The 27,912-nt window shown below is 31.3% G+C and overlaps 5 protein-coding genes across 6 annotated transcripts in view; 2 read left to right on the forward strand and 3 right to left on the reverse strand.

Annotated features, from left to right (window-relative positions):
• LOC135949853 (uncharacterized) overlaps nt 1-11,660 on the reverse strand; it is a 70,011-nt gene extending 58,351 nt beyond the window's left edge. For both annotated transcript variants that reach the window (XM_065499300.1, XM_065499301.1), the window contains exon 1: nt 10,728-11,660. The gene's annotated coding sequence lies outside the window, so the exon portion shown is untranslated. The remainder of the gene's footprint in view (nt 1-10,727) is intronic.
• Nucleotides 11,661-12,359: 699 nt separating this feature from the next.
• On the forward strand, nt 12,360-13,060 carry MED11 (mediator complex subunit 11). The gene is made up of 2 exons (XM_065500542.1): nt 12,360-12,499; nt 12,561-13,060. The coding sequence occupies exons 1-2, from the start codon at nt 12,427-12,429 to the stop codon at nt 13,040-13,042; spliced, it is 555 nt and encodes a 184-aa protein (XP_065356614.1). The 5' UTR covers nt 12,360-12,426; the 3' UTR covers nt 13,043-13,060.
• Nucleotides 13,061-13,885: 825 nt separating this feature from the next.
• On the reverse strand, nt 13,886-15,690 carry Nufip (nufip). Its single transcript, XM_065500627.1, has one exon. The coding sequence runs from the start codon at nt 15,521-15,523 to the stop codon at nt 13,913-13,915; it is 1,611 nt and encodes a 536-aa protein (XP_065356699.1). The 5' UTR covers nt 15,524-15,690; the 3' UTR covers nt 13,886-13,912.
• Nucleotides 15,691-17,417: 1,727 nt separating this feature from the next.
• La (La autoantigen-like) lies at nt 17,418-19,841 on the forward strand. The gene is made up of 3 exons (XM_065499788.1): nt 17,418-18,151; nt 18,772-19,104; nt 19,176-19,841. The coding sequence occupies exons 1-3, from the start codon at nt 17,516-17,518 to the stop codon at nt 19,383-19,385; spliced, it is 1,179 nt and encodes a 392-aa protein (XP_065355860.1). The 5' UTR covers nt 17,418-17,515; the 3' UTR covers nt 19,386-19,841.
• Nucleotides 19,842-23,425: 3,584 nt separating this feature from the next.
• Nucleotides 23,426-27,912, reverse strand: part of spir (spire type actin nucleation factor) — a 176,912-nt gene continuing 172,425 nt past the window's right edge. Inside the window, exons 12-16 of the mRNA XM_065499694.1 lie at nt 27,072-27,247; nt 26,575-26,991; nt 26,305-26,508; nt 25,830-26,206; nt 23,426-25,029 (exon numbers count right to left, since the gene is read on the reverse strand). Of these exons, the coding sequence (XP_065355766.1) occupies nt 24,819-25,029; nt 25,830-26,206; nt 26,305-26,508; nt 26,575-26,991; nt 27,072-27,247 (1,385 nt within the window). The 3' untranslated portion in view covers nt 23,426-24,818. The remainder of the gene's footprint in view (nt 25,030-25,829; nt 26,207-26,304; nt 26,509-26,574; nt 26,992-27,071; nt 27,248-27,912) is intronic.

Below are 27,912 nucleotides of genomic sequence, written 5' to 3' on the forward strand. Positions count from 1 at the left end.
TATGGCGTTATCGACTCAGGATATTATTGGTTTCAACGTGGGAGAGATGGTTAGTTTGGTTCAGAAGCGGTGATTTTGACACGGAAGACAAAGATCGCCAAGGTCAGCCAAAAAAGTTTGAAGACCCAGAATTGGACTCCAGGAAGATTGTTGTCGAACTCAAGTGAAATTGGGATTCATATTGTTACGAAATTGTACTTGAATTCAAATAGAACGATTTTAAGGGCTGATTTAAAAGTAGCATACATAATGCTTTTAAATAACAGTGCTGTAATAACAAACTCTAACATATCTGTGGGCATTATTAAATAAAAGCTTTCAGTTGATTTGATCGTAAGTTGGCAACGCTGTATTCGAATTCGAATATTCAGTTAAAGAACATTGTTGAAAGTACACCACAGATGGCGTATGTATTAGTAAGATCTAGAATATTCGAATTTTGACGGTTAAAGAATAATCTGGAGTGCAGATGGCAGTGTTATAAATATTGGCAGAGGTTGCAGTCGTGAGTCAGTTTATCAGAGACGTTATTTGAATAAACATCAACTGAGTGTGTTAAAGTGTGCTGTATTTCTCAAGTGAATTCGTATACATTATAAAGTGCCTGTATTTCTGAGAATTTATAAACGTGTATAAAAAAAAACATTGAGTGACTTTTTAATTCTGTTGTACATTTTAAATAAATAAAGAGTTGTTACAATTTTATTTAAAGGAAATAAACCAAACGTTTTGAAAAGGTTAAAACGTAACAATATGAATTGAAGCTAAGAGATCTTGAAAGACGATTTTGTATGTCTGAAATGCAGCTTGAAAGCTATAAAAGGAATTCATTTTTGCACCGAATTTGGCCAGAGCATCACAGGGCTCGGAATCCAAATGTTGCCAGAAAGACATACTCCCAATAATAGCAGATTATATCATGAGTTTGGAATATGATTGTATCATTAGTTTTGGGTTCTTTTAATTTTAACCGCTTGTCTATAGAAGAACACCACTTATTTAATTGCACAGATAAAACCGATTCGTAATAGCAACCGAATTTGTTGTCAATTGAATTTTTCGAATTTTTCGATTCTTCAGAAAGTCAGTTGATAAAGAAGAACTTCAGTTGCAACAACCAAACTTTTATTACACCTTCTAATGTTTTGTAGCCGCAACCGTAAAATTCAGTTACTAAAGTGGAGAGTCATTCGATTGCAACAAATTCGTTTGCTATTACGAATCTGTTTCTCTGTATGGAGTTTGTCTCTAAAGCTAGACAAAAACAGGATTCTTTTCAATCCATTTGTCCAAATTAGGTAAAGCAAAGACATCTTAACAAAACGTAGCTTCTGCCCTTTACAATAATGTACAAAGTTCCTGAGTGTTGAGCTCTAAACTGAATCTAACGAGAAAATAAATTAATAGTCGATATTCACTCCTGCAAAAGAGCCATTGAATAGAGCTGAGACTGGCATCAACGATTGTTCACTCGGTCTAAACTACAATTATTCGTCCGATTCTCCTGTTTTAGGTTATCGGTTAGGAGCTACATATATAAAAATGCAACTGAAGATGGAGAGATTATCCTCCATATACGGTGGTGCTAGTTATACACTTAAACCTACAGCCACTGAATTTTATAGGAAAAGAGGTGACGATAATCTCGTCTACGTGGTACTTCTCCATGAAAAGAAGAAATTTCGGTCGTTGTCAAATTCTTGGTACTAATGGATCAGAATGGAGTCGTTGTGAAACACGACTCATACCTGTATTTGTTTACAGATGTCTCCAACTGCCGTAAATATTTGACAGTCGAATTCTCCGTACTGAGGACAGCCACTCATATCTTGACAAGATGGCTGAGCAATTTGACATAAGGATCATTCGTCATCGGTGTGGTGAAAATTAGCTATATAGGAATGCAGTTAAAGGTGGATTACCCTCCAAGTTGCTTGTTTTATTATTAAGCCTACTGCCACTAACGTTTCACATCGCAATGAAATGTAAGCCTTTTCAGATATTGTTAGGTTCTGGCTGTTGATAGTTTAAAATGGTTCACATCTCTCCTGCTGTGAAGCACTATATATGACGCTTATATCTAAATTTGTTTCAGATGGATCCAAGTACTGCCAAAATCTGAGTCTCCAAATGCCTAAAAAGTTCCAGATCACATCAGTGATATTCAGTCAGAGATTCTAGCAAATAATGTTTTTACGAATAGAATGGGATCGAATATCGCCTACTCAACTGCCCTGAATGTCTGAAAGATGAATAGCAGTTTCGGCCCTGGAATCCTTCTTCCTAAAGACGAAAACAGCCGGTAGCAGTCACTTATATTTTGACTTCAGGATCGCAGGGGGACGGTATATAGGCGAAACTCAAGGATCAATTTACTGGACTAGAGAACTTACTTTCGGATGATGATTGTTGTAAGAACTGGGAAAATGGTAACGAGGAATAAAACGATCTAATACAACTATCCCTCGTTGGCGAGAACACGAAAACTTTGTATTTTAAATAAGAGCTCATATAGCATAACAACAACAACTTCTATGGACATTTATGATCAAAATATTACCTCTAAATACAAACGGCTGCACTCTATCTTTAGAATTTTTCATAATTCAAATTCCTCCCTTCTAGCAACACCCTGTATAACTACAGAAATAAAATACAACATAGAACAATTATAATTTTCAACCATGACGTCTGCCTTTAATTATAAACACTCAATTGTAATTATACATTTTTGTTATATTTAATTATGATTGGCTTATAAATTGTTTTCACCTTGTTCAAATGGTTTAATTAAAATTTCGCAATTGTTTGCGTTTCGCAATTGTTTAGATATTGTTTGAATTTTTGTGATAAGTGATCGGCATTATTTGTTGAATTTTTTTTTTATAATTTAGCACGTTTTATGTTCAAAAAAAATCAATGAAATTCAATAGCTTTTCTCGTTCTGCTGCTAAATATTTTGTAAAATTGTAACATGTTTAAAAGTCTTTATGATTATATATTGAAATTTGTTACAATATGATATGAAATCCAACTCTTTCTCGAATATTTGGCAATGACTAATATATTATTAGAATGACTGTTGATACAGTATTCAAAGATGAATTTAAGATGAGGACTATCGTGTCTTAATAGTTGAGACTTACACTCAGAAGTCTTCCTGATGACTACAGCCTCAGAATTAATAACAGTTAACTTGGAGATAGAGTTGACTATCTCTATGTCGACAATCAGCCTCCGCTGAAGTAACATGTGATCAATTCCAAAGATGTTGAGGACTGTGAAAGAGATCTACGCAATGCTAATGAAAGTTTACAAAAATATGAAGTCTTGCGGGACAAGATTCGGAAATTTACTTTGTGGCGAGACCACCGATCATTCACGTTTAAAGAGTAATATTTAAATGGTGTTTGGATGCTACAACCCAATCCTGAAGAGAAGAGTGTAATCACTTACAGAACAAATCTTCAAATATAGATGACACAGCAACAAGTCGTAAAGTAGTCAAAATAATATATTGGGCTTATGCTCTTCTCTTCGCTAAATTAATTTGAAATACAGTTAGAATTTCACTGAATAGGAAAAAAAATTTCCCATTTCTAGCGCCACGAAGAAATTGTTTTTTGTCAGCCCATAGTCAAAGGGTAGAATAATATAGTCCCGATCCTGAGGCCAGAGTGGACCAAGTCAACTATCCAGCCCTAAAGCAGTTCAGCGAACGAAGGGTAGAAGATAGATAGATTCTACAGCTTTCAGATAAAGAACAAAGGAAAAGACGAAGAACGAACCAATAATGTAAGATGTCCTACAGGGACCATACATCATCCACGGCAATAGAGAGGCATTTTGTCAGGAGGAGTAGTCAGTCAGCAGAGTATGACAAGATTCGAGAGAATCTATGGTCCTAACAGTGCAGTTCGGTGATAGCGGCCACGGTCACGAACAGTTCTAAGGAGTGAGATCCAAAAAATAATAACATACATAAATGTTAATAAAAAAGAAACCACTAAACCTACAGTTTTGTTTTTCTTTTATTAGATTGAAATTATTATTACAACTTACAAAAAATATTATTTTTATAGTTCATTAAAGTTTTCATAGTGCTTTCTGTTACTTTGTTCATATCCGTTTAAAAACTACCACATGTTTGGAAACCTTTTTTGTACTCTTCTTGCCTCTCTTGGTACAAATACCACATTATTGTTCTTTTACTACTCAAGACCTTGTTTACCATAGTGACATGGTGCAAAATCAGGCCAAACATAAGTGGACACATTAAGAAGTCTTATGAATGAAAGCATCCTCTTTTACATTCCTTGATGTAGATTTCGGTATTTATAGAGCCCTTTGTAACAAATGTTTGGCTTCTTTTGACGCTTCTCATACCAGGACTTTTTCTGCTTTTGGGTCCTAAACTTTTCTACAACATTCCCTCGAACATCAGCAACGTAATAATATTGACACGGAAGCTGCGAAAAATTTTCCAGAACATACGTTTCGTCATCCATTATGCAGCAGATATATTTTTTTTCATAAATTTTGACATAAATTTTCGTTCAAGGGTAGTGGAAAGTCGGCCTTAAGAGGTGATAAGGCCGGCAAACCACTACAAAGCACCCGTAACCAGAATATTATTGAGCTTTATCAAAAGTTTATGTGATTTTTATACCCTTCACCATGAGTGGCAAGGGTACAGTGACGGACAATACAATAGAATCACTACATATGAATTCGATTAAAGCGGTAAAACTACAAAATTTGATTTCAAAATTTAAATTTTTTTCATTATATATTAATGCTCATAACGTAAACAATAAATAGAAAAAAATAACACATTCTTATGTTAAAAACGATGTCAAATCTAAAAGACTAAATAAAATATGTGACATTCAAATGGAATCAATCAGTCTTAAAATGATTAAAAATAAAAAATCATCATAAGAATTCGTTGTTTTCTTAATATTTTGTTGAATATCAATTATTTCTAATAACAGCATCAAATCTTTTGGGGATTGAATTTAACAAACTTTCGCATGTAGATCGGGAAATTGCATACCATATTTCCTGAATTTTCTGCCAAAGTTCTTCCTTGTTTTTAAATTTTTCAGGTCCGAGTTTGTCTTTTACTATTTTCCATAGGACTTAAGTCTGGTTATTGAGACGGCCATACCATAAAATGAATTTTGTTATATAAAAACCATTTTTTTGCAAGACCTGATGTGTGCTTTGGGTCATTATCTTGCTGGAAGAGCCATTTTAAGGGCATATTCCATTCTGCATTTGGCTTTATAACATTCTCCAAAATATTTACATACAAGTGCTTATCCATATTTTCTTTAATCCAATAAATTGGACCAACGCAATGCCAAGAAAAGCATCCCCATATAATAATATTTCCCGAACCATGTTTAAACGTTTTTATTTTTTGGACGTCTAACCCATGTCTTATCATCACTACCAATTAAATTAATGGTCGTTTCGTCCGTCCACAACACATTTTGCCACATCTTTATATTTTCTGGTCCACACCAATCCTTATGATTGCTCCTAGTTTTAAATGAAATATTGATAGTGATTCTATTGTAATGTCCGTCACTGTATATATAAGTTTGTCATTTCGTTTGTAATTTCCACATTTTTCATTTGCGACCCCACAAAGTATATATATTCTGGATCGTTATAGATAGCAAAGTCGATATAGCCATGTCCGTCTGTCCGTCTGTATGTTGAAATAAACTTTTCGTAGGCCCCAAATAACTTACGTACATGATTCATACATCAATATATCGAGAATTCTTCCGGCTCGGTTGCTATTTAAAATGGTCAAACTCAGCCCACAAATGGCTGATATATAAGGACAACCTCGATTTTTGGAATATTTTTAACTAAACCTTTAATACAATATGGATATCTAATGATAAATATTTCAAAGTCCTTTGCAACGATGCATATAAGGCTATAGTGAGTTGGACCTACAATGGTTCAAAATCGGGACAAAAATATTTTTTAACCAGATTTTATTTTTCATCAAAAATTTTTTTTGTCATAAATTTTTTTTCAAAAAAATAAAATTTAGAAAGAAAACTTTTAAAAAAAAACAATTAAAAACAATTTCGAAAAAAAATTTTAAAAAAAATATTGAAAAACTATTTTAAAAAAAACTTATTTTGTTTACCTAAAACTATTTAAAAAAAAATATTTTAAAGTATAATTTGGTGAAGGGTATAAAAGATTCGGCACAGCCGAATATAGCTCTCTTACTTGTTTTTAATTGCTGTGTTTTTTAAACATTTTTAAATCTAAAACTTGTATTAGATTTTATGAATATGTTTACAGTTCTCCTTAAGGAAATTCTTACCATTTTCGTACTCTATAAAAAAATATTGTAAAACAAATAATCCTTTTAAGAACATGTAATATAAATAATTTAATTTTTAATTTACGTATACATTACAATTTGAATCGACTAATATGATCTATAAAAAGTTTGTATTATTCAACAGTGTTTATTACTTGCAGTCCATCTTCTGTTTACAAGATGAAATCCTTAGATGGCGATAAGAATACAAAAAAAAAGCAATTTAGTTTCTATTTTTGTCTGGCATATAATAATATGGACGTATGAATGCACTTGTATGTTCATGTTTGTGCATAATTTATTCATGGTTTATTCTCGGTATACAACAGCTATAAATATTTCTATAACCCTTTTTTATTGAATTTGTAATCGTGAGCTTCTTGTTGATATTGTGGACGTCAGTTACACGAGACAACAGGAATGATTGCATTGTCGTATAAAATTGAACTGCAAAAATATGCAATAAAACGAAGTGATCGAGAATTTTTTAAGATCCCTTAAGAATCTCAACCAAAAATGGGTCCCTAAACTTTATTGCTTTAAAATCTTTGTGATGTTGAATTTCCGAAAAAATTTATCAGACATTTACAACACATGTCGAGGACCCCAATTATCCTTTTATATCAATGATTCCAAACTCAAGTAAATACCAATATATAAAAAAAAAACATTTTTCATTCAACTTCTACTGTTACCCAGTGTTAAAGCTCCTGAATAAATAAAACGTCAGCAAATAAAGAAATAAAAAAAACAAAGAAAGAAAAACAATTTACATTGCTATTGATATATTGGGAACTGCAAATAACAAATACTCATACAAATTTTGTGGCAAATGAATGAAACATGCAGTTCGTTCATACATATTCATGAAACTTACATGAACGACTACGAGTCAGTGTACCAGAGTATTGTAATCTCTTGACATCTGTTGATAGAACATGTTAAAATGAAATGAACAGAACAGAAAAACATAAAAATAAAAGACAGTGAAATAAGCGTCACAGCCATTTGATACAGATGCAGACACAGTTACGCCATTTATTTAATGGGGTGTCATGTCAATTGAAACTTTTCATTAAACCACTTTCTTGCATCACAAATTACTTGTTGTTTGTATTACAGCTTTATTTAAGGATTATTTTTCTTGTTTTTTTTTTCTTTTCTTTTCAAAGAATTAAAGAAAACATGAATTTTCATTACTCATGCATAATTTAAAAGCAGATTAAAAACATTTTTTTTTTATTTGTGCAAATTATTTAATGTATGGTAAATAAATTTTAAGCATTTAAATTTAAGATAATCTGAGAGATCCTCAAGCTACTGTAAAAGCAAAGTTTTCTTTGTTTAAAATACTTAATTTTCATTCAGATGATAGGAGCGGAAGCTGAAGATTTTAACCTCTGAGGTAGCAGCTTGCATAAATACAATGTGTACTTCCTTCCAAAAGGGGAACTTCATTTCTAAGACGATCATCCATGCACTATCGGTTATCCTGAACCTGAAGTCTGGTGAAGACTACAGATGCTGATAACAAGCCATGGTAAAACTGATGGCCTTTGAGAACTAATTTCGACAATCCTGTTCTATATTTTAGCATGTAATTTGATAAAACTTGAAATAATTGACTTTCAAGATCTTCAAGGCCGTATGGCAACATCATCTACACTACTGCCATTCCATCAAGTCTATATGAATTGATTTTATATGAAATTGAATTCCTTTGACGCGGTAATCAATATCCAATATATTGGAAAACAAAAAGTTTGCTGATACCAAGAGATGGTAAAACTGCTGTTCTATATTTAAGATTGTAACTTGACAAACTTTAACACAACTTGACTTTCAGTACCATTCAAGACCGTATGGCAACACCATCTACACTACTTGCAATCCTCCAAGTCTTTACGAATTGATTTTATACCAATTTGGATTCCTTGGACGCGGTAATCTGTCTCCTAGAGATCACAGATAGCGATGAATGTCATGCATCGGCACAGGAGCTCATGTCTTCATAGAGGAGACTTACACTCTGAATTTGTGTAGACTCCCTGATTACTACAGGCTTAGATTTATATATCCTAATGTCGACCATCGGCTATTGCTGGTCACTTTCAAAGATGTCGAGGACCCTAAAAGGAACTTGTGAGACAAGAATCTGGAATTTATTTGGTGATGAGGGAGATATTCGTGAGACCATATTTAATGCCATTCACTTCTATAGGGGAAATACTATATCTATAGAACCGCCATCTAAAAATATAGGGTCTTTAGATGTCACAGAGTTGTATTGGGGTTTTGCTATTTGCAAGTCTGTTCCATAAATTAACATAAAATAGAATTTGGAATTCCATTGCAGCGTTAAGATCAATTAAAGAGACCAAAACACAATATCTGGTTTAATGCTCGGATTTCATCAAACCTAGAAACAACTAGAACTACTTTGCACTCAAAATAATCAATAGATTCAAAATAATGAAGAAGACGATGAAGTTCTACAAAAGAAATTGGAGTCCAAACGATTAATTATGACATGGTTATGCCATCGATTGTCCCTATCGAATAGCGCTGTGAGATATGGTAAGGTTTGTCGCTAAAGGACCCTTTTAACTAATTAAAGTGTAATAGACATATGGAGTTTCATAAAATGATTAATACTCGTTTTCCTCCATTTACTGTTCTCATGACAATCGAGATCCTCCCCCTTGAGGTTACGAATAAAGCAGCCATCAGCTTATTCTGTGCCCTAAAATATGGAAAAGCTCAGACACCAGTAAATTATATCATTATTAGGAACAGACAGGTGATCCTGCATTAAATACATTTAAGATTCGTTGGTATATAGGATGACAACTCGTTCTCTGATAGAACCGAATATTAATTAGTTTTTAGAAAAAGATTGGCCTCATTATAGAAAAGTATATTTTAGGTATTTACAAATTATCGTTTTTCTGACTTCTCCAAAGATGTCACTATTGACCTGAGGAAAGAATCACTAAGGTACTGAACTCGGTTATTTAATTTCCTTGCCATAATTCAAGGAAAACCCTATTTAGTGGATCTAGAACCAGCAGAAAAACAAGGCAAAAGTTTCCTGGAAGTATCGAGATCAGAGCAACTTGAAATTGGGGTATCGAGTCTTTTGTTTTTCTTGCTTTCACAACTACGTACCCTCAAGTTCTGAACAAAATTAGTCAGTCTGGCATTGCGTTTTTCTTTATCATCCAAATTGCTTATGTTATCTTCTTGTCACCGAAGAATAGGGCCAAAGAAACCCCTATGTAGTGGAACAAGAACCAGGAGCAAAACAAGCGTATATCTCGTCAATGAACAAATGCTTATTGAAATAATCTAGATCAGAGCAATGCGAAATTGGGGTATCATGTCTTTTGTTTTTCTTGCTTTCATAGCTACGTACGCTTATATTCTGAACTAAATCAATCAGTCTTGCTCTTTAATAATGAATATATTTTTCTATTATTATTATTATGTCCTGTGGTTCCTATAAGGAACAAGAGATTTGGAAGGGTCAAGAAGTGTGCGCATGTTCCAAGTTCCGATTCTCGTTGTCCTTTTCATGTTAAATGTCATAGTAGGGATCTGTTGGTTTCTATTATTTGCTGTGGTCTCTGTAATCGTTGATGTTTAGGATGTGTGACTGATTGGAATCCCAGTGTTGGAGTTGCCAGCATCCTCTGTACAGGCTAGCCTCAATGCGCCTAATGGTGAGCTTCGTTGACATTCTTTTTACTCAGCAAAGCGAACGCCTTCAGGATGGGGTTTATGAATTTCTTTAGTTGCAACTTTATTGCTAAACGGTAGTTTCAGTTAAGTAGATACATAAATTTATAATAAAATATGCAAAAATTAAATATAAGCGATCATAAAGGGGTATCATATTACATTTTCAGTTCTCTATATTTTAATAAAATCAATTATTGAACTAAACAATTTGAATTTCCATAATTTACCAGCAAACAAAAATAAATTTTAGCATTTGCAATGAACAATTTTAAAGTGTTATATAATTTAAACAAATCAATAATATCTATTTAAGATTTGTTTGTATATTTAAGACAAAAACTCCCAGTCTTTAAAATTGTATGTTTTTTCAACAATTTATTTCTAGTTTTTTACTGGAAAATGCGGTAGAACATTGTAAAGTAAACTAAAAAATAACATGAACTAAATTATAAATTATGTGAAAAGTTTTTGCAATTCAATTAAAATGAGTAAATAGGCATTTTGTAATAAAAATATAGGTAGATACATTAGATAATACCCTACACCAAATAAATAATAATATATGTAATAAATAATTCAATGAACTAGGAAATATGAATACTAATTTTATAATAAAAAAGAAACTCACTTTTATGGAGTTCAATTGCTGCTCCGATAAGGCGCTTTAATTTTGATTTGATTCAATAATGATTTATATAACGTTTGCGTTCTCAAGTATTCAATACCAAAAATAATGCTGTATTGAAACACTTAACAATTTTTGTATTAAAATTCACTTAATATTTGATTATTTGTATATTTGCTTCTTGTATTTATGTTGCTTTTTTTAATTAAAATATCTTTCACACACAAAAATATAAAACACTGGCAGTAAAATATAGAAATCAATCAACAACAACTATTAAGGTTTTTTTGTGTTTTGTTTTTTTTATTAAATTATGCTTTTATATTATTTCTCGATTTAGATTGTTGTGGTTGTTGTTGTCAGTTAATTCTACACAAAAATATCTAGTGGGTTGATAAATATGTATGTACTGGATGTATAAACTTCTTTTTCCATAAAAGAATAAACAAAAACAATAAATTTATTATAATTTTTAGTTTTGATTTTCGTTTTCTTATTGTTAAGACGCTTGCTCGGTCGACTGCGGCAGAGCCGTCCCTAATCGGTATGTTGTAGCACCAAATAGGAAAAAAAAATAAAACAAACAAGCAACACTTTTTTATATTTATTATTATGCACACACCAGACAAACTCAGGAAAACAGCAACAGCGGCAGCAGCACAAAAGTTGCAATGTTAAAAAAATGGAAAATCTTCAGATACTCTGCCTTTTTTTTTTGCTTTGATGAGTAATTTTTCCACACTTTTTTACACTTGATTTCGTGGGTGAAATTTGTTAAAAATATATGAATTTTTGTATGCTTTAACTTCTGTGTTCACTTTTGCACTTATATTTCAACAAATTATTTAACTATTTTTAGAAAATATTTAACAAAAATAAATTTTACAAAAACTACACAGAAGAAAGATCCGAAGAAGTCGACTGCAAAACCGTATTTGACAGAAATTATTCATACATGGCCGTTGTCTACAATGCAGTGTAAAAACGGCCAAGAGGAGTGTCAATTTGGCAGAAAGGAACAGAATGGTTATAATGTAAAATGCATTTGATATATGACAATAAAATTTAAAAATTTTTTAAAACAACTGAAATATAATCTTTATATAGCTAAAATTAATATATGGTTAAAATATTAATTTGATTATCTTGATAAAAGTGTAATTTTTGTACAATATTCTTTGTTTTTTTTCAATTCGTTCAAAACTACAATAATTACTGAAATAAGTTAAATTACCGTTACCACTAAAATACCGTTGACGATATAATCGTAAATTTCATTGCCTTTAAATACCATTACCACTATTAGGTAATTCGTAATATAACTAATATTTATCCAAACATTGTTAGCTAGCAATTCAAGTGGGTATTCTGCCGCGTTCTCATCCATGAAATGTCCTAAAGTTATCACCCCATAACGTTGGTGGTCAATTATTAATAATTATACATGTCATACTAAAACCTATAGGTTTTTAATTAATAACTCAAAGAAAAATACTCGATTCAGAATATTTTCCTAGCTGTAACAATTTGCAATTTTCCTCATGTTTCTGTTTCACATTGTTCCACATTTTAATTATTTTATATTATTACCAATTTTCTGAGCTCTTGGCAGCCCTGTATTTAATAAGTGACATTTCTCAATGTAAACAAACAATTCTTGTAAACTTTTATTAATCTGTGCCGCTAAAAAATAAAATAAAACATGAATCCTTTAGAAAAAATACACGTTTTAGATGAAATTGAAAAAGAAATAATATTGTGCCTACAAAGTGCTGGTGAGTAATAACATAAACAATTTAAATTCCTACTTCAACACACATCAATAATCGCTTTTAGGCATGGCACTTCAAGAACTTAGCAAAGAAAAGTCCTCCCAAAAAAATGCCGAAACCCAGACCCAACAGTTCACCAAATCCCTATCGAATGTTGAAATGAAACTCAGCGAACAAATTAACTATCTAACGCAAGTGTCGACTGGCCAGCCCCATGAGGGCTCTGGCTATGCCTCAGCTAAAGTTTTACAAATGGCCTGGCATCGCATTTCGCATGTCAGATCGAGGGTTAGAGAATTGGAGGAAACCAAAGCCAAGTATACACATGCAGCTAGACAGCAGCAGCAACAGAGACAACAGCAACATGCCGCTCAACAGGCTGCAGCTGCCGCCCAACAACAGCAGCAACAAATGGCTCAACAACAACAGCAGCAACAGCAATCACATCAACAAGATACTGGTTCAACCGGTGGATCTAATACAAATGCAGGCGGTGGTGGTATTATGCCGCAAGATGTAACAATGCAACAAAGTGGTGGAAATTAAAATGTTTTGAAAACTAAAGCTAATGTTTTTTATTTCACATTTATGCAATTTGTCCTTAAAATACTTTCACAATCGGCATATCCCCCAAAAGTGGAGCTGATTTTTAGCTTTTTCAAATTCCGTTAAACTTATAAATTCATGAATAATTCTTTATTTCAGTTTTTAACGTTTGGCTAAAAACTGAATTTTTGGTAAAAAAAATTTATTAAAAGCTTAGGAAGCTTACTTTCATGTTCAAAAATTTTTTTCTGAAAAAGCAAAATAACTGAAAACAAATCGTTGGTAAAAATACTTGGTGAAAAAATGTTTGTTGAAAATAAAATGTAAATAGTCGAAAATAAATCTAAATAGTCTCAGTTTTTTGTCATTTGTGGGCCGATTTTCCCGGTTTTAAATAGCAACCTAATTTGGACTATAGCTGATATATGAATGTATCGATCACGTATGTAAGTTATTTTGTGGCATCGGAAATTCAACACGCAGACGGATATGGATGTGTCGACTCCGCTATCTATATCGGAATTCAGAAATCAATTCCACATAGACTAAAAGGAATAGGAAATTTTGATGCAAAAAACTACTGATTTCTCTTTAAATTGGAATTATATGTTGCAACAGAATTACATATTTTACAAATTTCTGAACACTAGTTTATATAAAATCTAAACAAACTAAATAATATAGAATTTTGAAAACTACATATTGTTGGTTTATTGAAAAGGTGTGATTAATTCAATTTGCACTTTTTTCTTTTTAATTCTAGTTTACCACAAACAAAATTATTTATGTATGTATTTCATAAATTTCGGTTTAATTTTTCCTAAATTAAAAAGTTCAAAAATATTTATTTTTTATTATTATAATTTATTATTAACCAGGTTTTTCTTGGTTGTTTTGGCCAATGCCAAAGAAATTATTTTCACATACATAACGTATGCACTGTAATAAAACATTTCTCTCGTGTCTTATATCCGTTTCAAGTAATTTTTCCAACATAGTATTTTGTTTACGCAAGCGAGCCTTACGATAATCTAAACCGGATTTTCGTTTTACTAATTTTTTTTGCTTAGATGTTGTAGGTTGTTGATCTGTTAGTTTGGTGCGTTTTTCTGCTGGTTCATCAGAAAACGGATTCTTTGGATTATTTGAAGGTTTTGCAGGATAATCAGGCATACTTCTTTGTATGGCGGTTTCTTCAGGAGCTTCATCGGATGAATTTTCGTTGTTTTTAATAGTATTTTTATTTAATTCATCTTTAGTTGCTGTTTCGTTTAAATCTGTTATTGACTTATTTATATCAGTAGTAGCTAGTTCTACTTCCTTATGGATATCCGAGTTGGTAGCTGCTAGTGAGGAGTCTTCTTTCGTTGTTTCCTTATTTGCATCACAGCGATTTTCAACATTTCCATTATCAGTCTCCAAAATTGCATTTGATTCAGTAGCTTCACACGTTGTTTCTATCGTTCTGTTATCCCTGTTGCTATTTTTCTCTTCGATTACTTTTACGGATTCAATATGTATTTCACTGTTCTCAGTGACGCTTTCATTATCATCTGATTCCTCATTATCATCGTCATCATCAGAACCATACATCCCCAATAAACCAAATAATGCATTATTTGGGACTTCTTTTTTCTTGTCACTAAAATGTTTATAATTCTTCAGCTGACTTGTTCCACCAAACATTTTAATACCACAACATGTAAATTCTGATTCCTCTTCCTTCTTTTCATCGATTTGTTTAATAACATCATTTTGTACTTTCGGTTTCGTTTCTTGATTTTTCTGATTACGTTTATTTTTACGATTCTTTTTGTTATTTTTAGGATTTGGTTTACTATCTTCCCTGGGCTTTTTTTCATCAACGGAACTTTTGTCGTCTTGTGTATTGGGCTGTGCTCGTTTTCTATCATTTACCTTACCAAAACGATTCTTATTCGCCTCTAAACGTTCTCCACGTTTTTGTCTTTGCTCTTGGGCTTTTTGCTTCAACAAAACATTTGCTAATGTGGGATACCTTTTACGTCTTTCGGCTCGCCATGCAGCTATTTCCTCGGGAGTGCTAAGCTTTTTAAATTTATCGAATAAACCAGAGGCATGAAGAGCATTTATATGTTTGTCCATTACCGAAGGATGACCTCTATAGAGACAACCAGCCACTGGACACTTTTCATGTTGGGCTCGATGGCGTTTTAAATCTTCCAACGAATGTAATTCCAATTCACAAGGCTCACAATATTGTTTTTCAGGAGGAGGTGGTGGTGGTGTAGCTGCTACGAATGGATTTTCATTTACAACGTCTTGCTTTAGGTATTTGGCTGGGACTGTTGCTCCATGCTTACCATACATGGGTGGCGGTTGTTTCTCACGTGGTAGTAGTGACATTCCCGAAGGAGTAAGAAAGTGTGGCTTTGCTTTACACGCATCTTTATTTTTATTAAAATTTGGCGAAGGTAAGGCAAATTTAAATGGTTTATCCATTAAGTTTTAGTTAATATTAATTTATTTAAAAATTCACTGTGGGTATCAGCATGGCAAAATAATGTTTTGTTTTTATTGTAGTGGTGCCATATTATGAAGATTTTATTGGAGGAATGTCGTAATTGTAATAAACATAGTTGATTTGGCATCATCGATATTGTTTCATTCCAAATTCATTTGACCATTTCTAACGGAAATATTTTAAATCGTCCTGGATTATTTAAGGATTCAATCTATAACTCATCATAGATATATATATTTTAGTGGTTTCTCATATTTATGGAGTTTGAGACTATATTTGACACATTGTTATACAATTCGAGTTAAAAAACCATACAACTATGCCAAATAAAGATAGATTTTTTATTGGCTATATAATTTTTTGTATGATACTTTTGTAATAAATATATAGTTGTTGTGTGAATAAAATACTTTATTTTAATACCAAACTATTTTTTATTTAAACTTATAATTTTGTACATTGAATAATTAAATTTTATACAGAAGACAAATTATCCACAGCTGTAGCAGCGAAAACAACACGGGGAATTAATTTCTGTTTTCTTCTATTCAGCTTCGTTACTGAGTTGCCACAAATAAAAGTAACGCGAATTTGCATTATTACGGTAACGGTATTTTAAAAGTAATGGTAATTGCAGTTATTTTGTTAACGGTAGATTAGCGATAGAACGGTATTTGCAGTTATTTTGGTAACGAAATAATATTATTGATAAAATGTAAAAAAAAATAAGTTGACGAAGGTGGTATTTTGTTAAATTTTAAACTTTTAAATATTAAACCCTAAAAGCCTTATTTATATTTATTTACCATCCATAATAATTTTTTTAAGGTTTATAAAACAAATTTTGTATGGAAATTTTGTAATTTTTATTTGAAAATTTTATTATGAATATGGGTGGTAAATGTTTCTGATGAGTCCAACCAAAGACTTATTGCTGAGAAAAAAAACTACGATGAGCGTTTTTCTTAGCATTGAGCGATTTACAGTGAATTCATTTATCCTTTGTTCTAAATATTTTTTGAAATCTTAATGCAGTTTTATTTCTTATTCATTATGATTTGTATTGATAAACAACCACAAATTAGAATAAGTGCATTGGAAACATACATATAAGTCCTTTTTGGGACTTATTATTATATTCATTATTTTATATCTTTTAAATCTTATAAAATATTTTCTTTATTTTTATCGATATATCTCTGTTCGATTTAAAGTGTCTATTGTCACTAAAATTGCTTTTAAAAAGCAATGGTGTAACGTTTTTCATATCAGTAGATCAGAAGATAATAAATTTCAAAGTGATCCAAAAATTTCAAAATGATTCCTTAAAATATTTCTAGTTAAAATTAAATGCTATTCGATATTTAAAAAATTATATTAATTGTATATCGTTACGAAAAACGATAACCAGACATTGAGGAAATGGGGCTTAGAATATTAGAAAATAAATTGAAACCTCTTCAACAGCAAAGAACAAAGCGGAATGGAACATACTAACCCAAATGTTAAACCACGTGGCAACTTTCCATTTATTTTAGAGTGGGATCCCTGTATTTATTTTAGTTAAATGGCAACGTTTTAACAAATGGTGGCAATACTATGTGATGATGCCACTGCGCTGCCCACATCGTAAGCCGATGATATGAGCAGTTTGCTATTTTTTTATATTAATTTTTTAGTAGCTAGATATGGGGGGTCTTCAATCTAAACAGTCCCATATGAAATGCAAGTCAAACATAGTACACACAGTGTGTTTGACGTTCGCCAGATGAGCCGATGTATAAAGTTGAACAATCTGGCAGCATTTGATTAACTCAAAATGACATTTATTTGACGTAAACATTTTGTTGTCAAATTTGCGGCATTCTTTTTTTTAACGTGCTGCTGTACTGATTACACGTGTTTTTTCGAAGCCATTTATAGTTTTCTGCTAAAAAAGTGTTAATTAACATAAAATAATTTCATTAAAAATGGCCGATGTTGTAGAGAAAACCGCCGAGCAGGTTGAGGAAGTTGTCAAAGAAACTCCCGCTCCTGTCGAAGAAAAGAAGGCCGAAGAAGAGGTACCCGTCAAAGAAGCCGCCGCCACCGAAGAAAATGGCTCGGATAACGAAAAGAAAATCATACAGCAAGTGGAATACTACTTCGGTGATGCTAATTTGAATCGTGACAAATTTCTTTTGGAACAAGTTGGCAAAGATGAAGACGGTTGGGTGCCCATTAGTGTGCTATTGACATTTAAACGTTTGGCGTCTCTCAGCACAGACTCCAATGTCATTGCCGATGCTCTTATGAAGTCCGACAATGGTTTGGTTGAGGTCAGTGATGATAAGTTGAAGATCAGACGTCATCCCGAGAAACCCATTCCTGAACATAATGAGGAGAGACGTAAGGAGATTATGTCACGTACTGCTTATGTTAAGGGTTTCCCCTTGGACACTGATATCGATACATTGTTGAAATATTTTGCCGACTTCGAGAAAGTATCACATGTTAATATGCGTAAATATTTGGATAAACCCTCGAAAACATATAAATTCAAGGGCAGTGTTTTCGCAACATTCGACACTAAGGAGCAGGCAGAGAAATTCATTGAAAAGTCTGAGGTAATTTTTCATTTTTATGGTGTCATTTTTTTTTATTTCATATTATGATGAAATCCGGCGAAATTTGTTTTAATACAAATCGAGCAAATGAAACAATCGAACTAAACTGCCCTCATTTGTGCAATGTTAGCTTGTCTTTTTTAAAAATGTTTTTTAACACGTTAACAATCCAAGGCAGCGACTGAGGATGGCCTCACACGTCCGATTTTTTTTTTAATTTTTGCAAAATCGGTGTATTTAGGGTATATAAAAAGATCTACATCTTTTAAAATGTATATAAACAGCTAAAAGGGTGTTTTTTTTAATAGCCCACATACATAAATTGCTTTCAGAGTCCACAGACCACATGTGGGCTTGTAAATTGTTTGGACGAACAGCCCACATATGGGCTGTGGACTTCTGGCGCTCTACGATGGAACGACAATTTTTTTTATTTGTACCAAAAGCACTTTTTTAAGAACTTTTCGAACTTCGTATTAGTAATCACCTGTCCTCTTCATGTTTTATTAACAAAATGTATCATAATTTAAAAGAAATATTTTTTTCTATAGCTTGTTAATGAACTCATTAACTCAAATAATATTATTTGACCAAACTTACTGTTTTATTCTATTCTACAGCCTGAATACAAAAATAACAAGTTGGTCTGCAAGTGGCAAGAAAAGTACTTGGAAGAAAAACGTGAAGAACAAAAATCCAAAACCAACAAAAAGAAGGAAAAGAAAGAAAAGGAGGAAGAAAGTGCATTTGTTTTACCAAAACGTTCCGTTTTATACTTTGAAGGTGCCAATGAAGATGTTACCAGAGAAGTAATTCGCGAGGCTGTTGAAAAAGTCTCCGCAGATTTCGATATTGCCTACATTGACTTTAGCAAGGGCGAGAAGGTCGGTCATCTTCGTTTTACCGAAGAAGATACAGCTGAAAAATTCTTGGAGAAGTTGGAAGAGAAAAAGGTAAGGCATAACACTAAATAATAATAATAATCTTATGGATTGTAATAATTTGTAATTCATTTTGTTTGTAGCTTAAACTTAAAGAAGACTTATCTCTCGAAGTACGTACACTCAGTGAAGAAGAGGAAAAAGCTTTCTTGGCTAAAGCTGTTGAAAATATGAAAAATCGTCGCAATCATTTCAACCAGAAGAAGGGTGGTCACCATCATCATCATGGACGTAAACGTCGTGGTGGCAATAATGATCGTCATGATGACAAGAAATCCAGAAATGATGATTAAATTTCATTCCCATTCAGTCTTACCCACCAACCAACAAACACTTTTCATTTAACACTCCTCCTCCTAACTATTTTTATATAACGATATATATGTAATCTATAAACAAAATGTGTTTTTCTATAAACATATAGTTTATATTATAATTAATTTATAATTTAAATTAACAAAAAAGAGTTGTTTTTAGTTTTGATGTCTTATTTTCTCAATGAATATTTTCACTTTTTTCGTGATGTGTGAAACAAAATTTTCTTTTTAGAAAATTAATGGTTTTTTAATATTATTAAGAAAGTTTTTGGATCTTTTTTTTATATTAATATGAGTATAAATATATGTAATTGTATTCTTAATGATAAGAAGTTTATTTTTGTTTTTTTACTGATAAAAAACATTTTATTCAACCACAAAATAATATATGACTTAATAAAAAACAGAGTTCTTATTAAAAAACTATAATAATATACTGTGTGATTTACCTGCAATTAAGATATTTAAAACATATTTAAATATTTATATCCGTTTTGTAATTTATACAATATGCATTGTGGATCCTAGGTAGGTCGATTTAACAATGACCATATGTCCGCATGTTGAATGAAATACATATGTTTTCCGAAATCCCAAATAACTTACGAAACCACATGTGGTTTCATGTATATATTTTGTGGATTCTATAACATTAAGTATAATATCATCATTCATATATCTATTCTTATAAAATTTTCAAAAAGTACTATTAGTTGGAAGTTAGAGAATGTGACTTACAATTAATATTGAATGAATTTTAAAACCTTGAATGAGTTTTATAAGATGATATTTCCCACTAAAAATCGATTTTCGTAGTGAATATTGAATGAAAACTTAAATTTTGTTAATATTGAATTATTTGAGAAAAGGACGATAATCTGTGATCACTAATATTCCTAATAAAAATCGATTTTTTAATAAATAATGAGTGAAAACTTGGAATATTTATAACTTTGTTAGTATTGAGTTATATTAGAAAAATATAAAAAAAATATGTTATCAATGATATGTGATTGCCTCTTTGCAGGATAATATGTGTCCATTTTCATGATGCTTTGTTCATTATTATAAATTATTTAAAAAGTAACATTAGACTATAGAAAAAATACCAACAAATTTTCCTCTTATATTCAAATTTAATGTTTCAAGGTCCATTATTACAGCAAATTCAAAAAGTAACATTATAAGAACGAAAAAGTACCATTAGTTCTTTCTTTTTGATATCTACATATTACTAGGTCCCTTATCATTCACTCCGATGCATATCATCCAACTTTTTATGTCGATTAGTTAAATATTTGAAAATACAAAATAAGTTCCATTAGAAAAAAGTACCAATTTACCTATTTCATCTTGAAAATTCTAAATTCTCCGTTTTGCGATTTTTTTTTGTGACAGATATGTCTCAAACTATACAAATCTGTGTTCATGTGTCCAAGAAAATAAATATGTATATTTTAAAGAAGTACCAGATTGTTTACCCGGTTTAAGGACTGGGGGTTATTATGTAATTCCATCCGAAACGAAACACTTTCGAAATAAAATGTATAAAGCATACGAATTCGAACGAATTTCTTTTCGAAAGGAGTTACATAATAACCCCCCTGAGATTGAAAAAATCTTATGTACATGTATGTTAATTAAAATGAAACTACTAAACTTATGAATTTATGAACCTTTTCCCGAAACCCTTCCATTAAGGTTTTTATAGTCACCTCTATCGCGAATCAATATTTCAAATAAAATATGTCCCCTTTTCCCATTTTTCGTTAATGAACGTTGATCAGGTGAAAAAATTCCCCATGTTGTGAAATTTTTAGATGGTATTTGGTAAACAATAAACAGGGGGATTATTATTTAATTCGATTCGAAACGAAACACTTTCGAAATACAATGTATAAAGCATACAAACTTGAATGAATTTATTTTCGAAACGAGTTACATAATAACCCCCCAGCTGTTACGAACAAAATCAACTATTGTGAATGAAAAGTTGATGGGAATATCACGATAGCAATTGTGCTTTCTGTCACTTTGTTCGAACACGCTCCGTTTAAAATCTACCAAGCTTTTGGACACCTTTTTTGTGCTCTTCAATTCTCATTTAACAAGATCCCAATATCTCTCCAATGGCCTTAGCTCCAGGCAGTTTGGAGGATTTGCATCTCTTGGTACAAATAGCACATTATTGTTCTTGTACCACTCAAGACCTTGCCTAACATAGTGACAGGACGTCTTATATGGTAGCATTCTCTTTTGTAAACATTCCTTGATGTAAATTTCGGTATTTATAGAGCCCTTTGTAAGAAATGATTGGCTTCTTTTGCCGCAACTGCATATTGCTTGCCTTGCCAAGAACTTTTTGGGAACATTTTATGCTTTTGGGTCCTAAACTTTTCTACAACATTCCCTCGAGCATCAGCAACATAAAAATATTGAGTCGGAAGCTGTGAACAATTTTCCTGAACATACATATGCAGCAGCTATCTTTGGCCTTTAAATTTATAGCAGAGTTCATGTCAGGAACTTATTTTTAAACCTGCATTGGCTTTCACTTTTCGTACCAAATAGTCCTAGTACTGAGCTAACCGGAATGCTTTCATAAGATCGAAAACTTGATACCCACATATCTCGCCAATTTGTTGTAAAACAAGTAAGAGATCTATTTTCGGCTGTGCCGAATCTTATATACCCTTCACCAAATTATACTTTAAAATAAATTTTTTTAAATATTTTTAGGTAAACAAAATTAAATTTTTTTTAATTGTTTTTCAAAATTTTTTTGTTTGAAATTGGTTTTTAATTTTTTTTAAAAAAAAGTTTTTTGAAAATTTTTTTAAAAAAAATTTGAACATTTCTTTTTTTAGTTTTTAAATTTTTTTTTTAAAAAAATGTATTTATTTTTTTTTTAAAAATGTATAACAAAAAAATTTTTTGATGAAAAAAAATTCGGGTTAAAAAATATTTTTCCCGATTTTGACCCATTGTAGGTCCAACTTACTATAGCCTTATCTACATCTTTGAAATATCTATCATTAGATATCCATATTGTCTATATTAATGCCTTAGTAATCCATATATAGATCAAAAATAGGTCAAAAATCGAGGTTGTCCCGGTTTTTTGCTCATATCTTCGTTATTTATGGACCGATTTTGCTGATTTTAAATAGCAAACTTCTTTTTAGACCTCAAATTCATATTCATAATGGCCTCAAAATAATTTTGTCCATTTCTTGCAGTTTGAGATTTTTTGTCCATAAATTAAATTTATACACCATTGCAAAATTATCCCACAGTTTCTTTAAATAAAAGCAACAATAGCAGGAATATGTTGGCGAAATAAAACCAAATCTACAGCACACTTCCAGGCGGTAAGATTAAAATAGTTTAATATAAATAAAACCTACTTTAAGGCGTTTGTTTTGAATAATACCACAAGTGTTGTACTAACTAAAAGGGGGTTCAAATTAAAACAATATTTTTCTTGATGTTTTTGATTATTTTTTATATATATTTTTTTTATTTTTTTAAGATTATTGCTTAAATTGCTGTTGTTTTTTTATGAATCTTCTTTATTTATTTTTAATAGATATTTAAATATATTAATATTTGTTTTATTTGTGGTTTTGTTTTCAACAATGTTTTTTTTTTTTATTTCTTTTTTTATAACATTAATTTATTAATTTTGTGTTTTTTTTTCTTTTTTCAAATTCTTATGTTTGTTTGTAATGTTTATATGGTTTTGGTATAATATAATAATAGTGTTAATTAATTTAATTAATTCTTCAAAACATATACAAATATTAACATCAAATTACAAATATAGTTTAGAGTTTAAGATATATAATTGTTATTTATAAAATGAAGTTGTATTGTTTGTTTGTTTTGTGGTAATATATAAATGCAATTAAAATTAATTTTTAAATTAATAATAAAATGCAAATAAGTTTGCCATTTAAATAGATGTATATTATGTATGTAAGTGTAAATGTAAGTATATCAAATTAATGAAATATGAACTGAAATTTGTTAGTAATTGTTTAAATTAATTTGTTACTTAATGAACAATGTGTAATTTACAACTTAAGGGAATGCTTGCTTAATTTAATTGTTTATCTTATAATATAAACGTTATTGTAATTAGAAGTTAAATTTGATAAGTGATTTATAAAATGAATTTGAGGTCAACATCAATTATTTTATAAATCATTTATAAATTTTAGCTTATATTTATGTAATTATAAAATAAAGCGGGTGGGTTGGGGTTTTTTTTATAGTGTTTATATGATTTGAAATATAATTTGTGTTTGTGTTTGAAAACTTAAATTTGTAAAATTAAATTTTAAAAAGGTCGGGGCCTTGTTTATTATTATGAAATAAGTGGCTTATGTTTAATATTGATATTAATCTAACTTGTGGTTTGCTCAGAAAAATAAATATCCTTTGCTTTTCTTTTGCTTCCATTATAAATATATAAAAAAAACTTATGATACAACATAATCGTATTGTTTAAAGTGTAATAGCTTAATAGGAATTATAATTAGCAATGATTAATACTTAATTAAAACAAAAATATAAACAATATAATGTATATAAGGAAATTAAATCAATATTCTTTATAATATATAATAAAAACAAAGAAATTAAGGTCCTTTAGACAACAAAAGAAACTAATATTCATAAACGAAAAGTTTTACAAACATAAAATAAAATAGAAAACTAAGATTGAAGCAAATTAAATGAAAGAAATTTTATAAATTATTTTAAATTTGCTAAAGCATTAAAACAAAGCGAAATTTTTGTTTAAACATAAAGCGAAACTTGCTTTTTCAAATCATGTGCGTTAAATTTAAAGAAGTTTTTTTTTTCAAAACAAACGTTAAGATATTTCTCTAAATGATATGAACTTATAGGCATTTAAATTAAGACATTTACTTTATAAGAAGACTTTGTTTTGATGTTTCTTTTTTTGTTTGTTTTGTTTAAATTCTTTGTTAAATATGTAATTTGCTTCTATATAGTTTGTCAGTAATATTGATTTCAATAAATTCTAATATAATTATAGACAAATTACGAATACACTGCTAGACGTTGTTACACAGATATAGAGAGACACAATTAAAGGTACAAATTAATTACGTACATACAACTTCATACATCATACTACATTTTCCTAAACAGTTTACACACAAATTTATCTATTTTATGGGAGGAGGAGGAGCAGGGGTTCACATGCTCCTTTATCTAGTAAAACTCAGGAATAGTTAGATTAATTTTAAAAGTATTTTTTTTTCTTTCCTTTTCTTCAGCCCATAGTCAGTACGATTTACATAAAATTTACTTGTAAGCTTTGCTCAGCCATTTCTTTTCTTTCTAATACATTTATTTCTTTGCATTGCTGTATTTCCTTCATTTCCATACAGGCGATAAATCAAGTGTGAGATTCTTAAGGGTTCGGTTGCGTGCCGACGAACGTTTTTGTTTGGCTGATCTTGAGATTTCCATAACAAGACCGCGACAGTCATTGCAAACGGGCACCAATTCACCGCGCATTTTTTCTTGATCCTGACTCAGCTGAGTGCCCGAGGAGGAGAGTGTATAAGCTCTTGCAAATTTTGTTCTGTAAGGGAAAAGCATAATGGAATTATTTTAATAAGAAATCAATAATATTTAACAATATAAAAATACATAAAACAATTTTTAGAACTTGTTGCAAAATCGTTAGTTCTAGAACGATGATAACCAGAACCACTTCAAATTATTTGATAACAATCATTAAACTAGTGACATCGTAACTACTTTTAGAACCCATTCTGAAGAACAATGTTGTGATTCTTAAGAAATTCTATAGAGTTCTAAATAACTAGTTACACAGTGGTTCTATATTTGATCTATAGAACACAAACTTGTTCCGAAAAAACTTCATGATACCATTAAAAAAAACTTTGAATTTTGTTATTACTGAAAACAATTGAAATCTATTCTTTTTAAAAATATTTTTTAAGAGTATTCATCGTTGGGATTTGTAAAAACGAGTGCAACAAACGCTAAATATAACCAAAAATCGATAAACCAGCATTTTAAAATAAGTTTTTTGTAATGTAACGAAAGAATGACAATTCGAATGAAAAATAATAATGAAAGAACTAGTTCCAGAACCGTTCTTAAGAAGGCGTGTTGGCGTGTTCTAAAGAACTAGTTCCGAGAGTGACAATTTCAATTGATTAGAGAACTGTTTTCAGAACCGTTTCAAGGAACGGATACTGGCTTCATAACGATTACATATAATTTGTTCCGAAGGTAACAATTTCAAACAAAAATCATTGGTCGTAACGCCAAACCCGCTATATGCATGCGTTCTAGAACTAGTTGTAGAACTAATATAATATAATATTCCTCGGTAGTAACATTCCTACTTACTTTCTATCCAATGTACTGCTGTTTGAATGTGGTCTGGAAGCAGGACTATGTACAGGTAAACTGCGTGGTCCTTCCATACTGCGTGACATAATACTAAAATGTCGATTGTTGGCATGTTGATTTTCCTTACAACTGTAACCACCATTGGCCATCATCGTCGGTTGCTGGTATTGTTGTTGCTGATGTTGTGGATGATGATGCTGGTAGGCGGTGGTGCCAGCCGTATATGATGTTGTCATTGCGGAAGTATCGTGTATAGCCTCAACTGCTTGACCTGCAGCAGCAGCATCCACACCGCCGGCCAAAATGCCCGGTGTGCTCATATTTGATCTTTGGTGTTTAGGAGATGATGGTGCACTACCCACCGAATTGCGAGCCTAAAAATAATAAATAAAAACAAGCAACCATTTTATTTTAAAAACCATTAACAGTTTGCTTAATTATTTCTCTTTAAAAAGAAGCTAATTTCAATTACCTTACGCTCAGCCTCTGAACCCATTAGTCTTTCAATTAAAGACTTGGGGAAAGTTTCATCTAAAATATTGCCCGTCGAAGAGGAGTGCATGTAACGGGCATGATGAGAAGGTGAGGGGGTACTCGAACCCGCAGGACTTGCTAGTAATGAGGGTGAGATTAAAACAAGTGGAACATTGCGAAAGTGTTCGGAAGGTATGCGCATCTATAAACAAAAGAAAAATTCAATGTAATTTAACAACAATTCTTTAATTATTTTCCGCACACTAACCTTTGTATAACATTTGGAACATACGGTACGCTGGCATATTTTACACTGTATACCCCAGGGACCAAATATTGAGAATCTTGTGCGCAGGCATAAAAAACAAATTTTACGCTTTTCCACATCCTCCTTGACACGTATACCCACGGGAAGACCTTCGAGTTCGGCTTTTGTCATAACCGAACGAATGTGTACAATCTCTTCCAGTGTTAGGGATAGACGATCATCGCCACGTTCGTTCCAGGTCTTCTCATCCATAAAGGATTTGTTCCACGGGCCAAGTGAGGATGAAGAATTGCTAATGTTGTTAATATCCTCATTACTGGGACTTTGAGAACGCTTTAGTTGTTGTTGTTGATGATGATGATGGTGATGCTGCTGCTGTTGTTGTTGTTCTTGTTGTTGGTTGTAATCATTGTGTAGCTGTGAAGAAATTAAAAAGAAATGTTATGAATTTTAAGAAACATTAACATAAGAATATTAAAGAGAAAATATCAACCTACCTGTTTGGCTGCGCTCACATTATCACCGCCAACATTCCCGTGCACATCCGACTGTCGTGAATCCGGTCGTGATGGAGGCATTGAATGTGTCTCATCGAAATTACTTTGACAGCCGACAATGGTATGACGTCGAGCCGAAACCCGCCGAGACTCGCATTGTGTGGCCAAATCATAAGCTAAAGAAATTTATAAAAAGTTTATTTTAAATAAATTTGTAAGATACAAAACTTATTTTAATTAAATATTTATGTTTAAAATGTATGGTCTACTGAAATAATGCAAATGTGTTGTTATTTGATGGCATTTCAGAAAATATATGAAAGCAAAAGTTGTTTTTGTATCTCTGAAGAATAATACTTAATTAAAGATATTGCAACTATGTGGAGCATATTTTTGTCTGACTAGTATGACATTTGTCTTTGATACGGTCTCTGTGAAAGTCTTTGCAACAAGGTTTCCTTATACAGACCATTAATTTTGTCGACTAGATATGCGTGAAATTGTTTCTACTTTACAATTTGAGCGTAAGCAGTGGTCAAAGTTGACTATCAAATACAGTCGGTATTTATACACTATCTCCAGGTGGTGAAGAGTGTTGCCGCCTTGATGACTTCATTGGAGATACGTATTTGTAGGTGCAGCAAATAAATTGTGCATTTCGCACCTAATTGACAAGTTATTGTTGTGGAGAACAAAAATTTCGAATACGTAAAATCGCTTAATTTGTCAGATGTCGGATAATTTATGTCAGTTTTTTTTTTGAAGACATGCCAGTTTATTGCTGAAAAACTGGTACAATTTGCTATGAAGTACTTTATACTTGAAAAATTTGGTTAGATTT

Source organism: Calliphora vicina, chromosome 2 (genome assembly GCF_958450345.1).
Source record: "Calliphora vicina chromosome 2, idCalVici1.1, whole genome shotgun sequence".
NCBI classification, from domain to species: domain Eukaryota; kingdom Metazoa; phylum Arthropoda; class Insecta; order Diptera; family Calliphoridae; genus Calliphora; species Calliphora vicina.

What these genes read in the sequence shown, in the direction of transcription:
- MED11 (XM_065500542.1), top strand. Translation starts at nt 12,427, where the DNA reads ATGAATCCTTTAGAAAAAATACACGTTTTAGATGAAATTGAAAAAGAA. An exon ending in ATTGTGCCTACAAAGTGCTG is followed by an intron (nt 12,500 to 12,560) that starts GTGAGTAATAAC and finishes AATCGCTTTTAG; the next exon opens with GCATGGCACTTCAAGAACTT.
- Nufip (XM_065500627.1), bottom strand. Translation starts at nt 15,523, where the DNA reads ATGGATAAACCATTTAAATTTGCCTTACCTTCGCCAAATTTTAATAAA.
- La (XM_065499788.1), top strand. Translation starts at nt 17,516, where the DNA reads ATGGCCGATGTTGTAGAGAAAACCGCCGAGCAGGTTGAGGAAGTTGTC. An exon ending in AATTCATTGAAAAGTCTGAG is followed by an intron (nt 18,152 to 18,771) that starts GTAATTTTTCAT and finishes TCTATTCTACAG; the next exon opens with CCTGAATACAAAAATAACAA. An exon ending in AGAAGTTGGAAGAGAAAAAG is followed by an intron (nt 19,105 to 19,175) that starts GTAAGGCATAAC and finishes TTTTGTTTGTAG; the next exon opens with CTTAAACTTAAAGAAGACTT.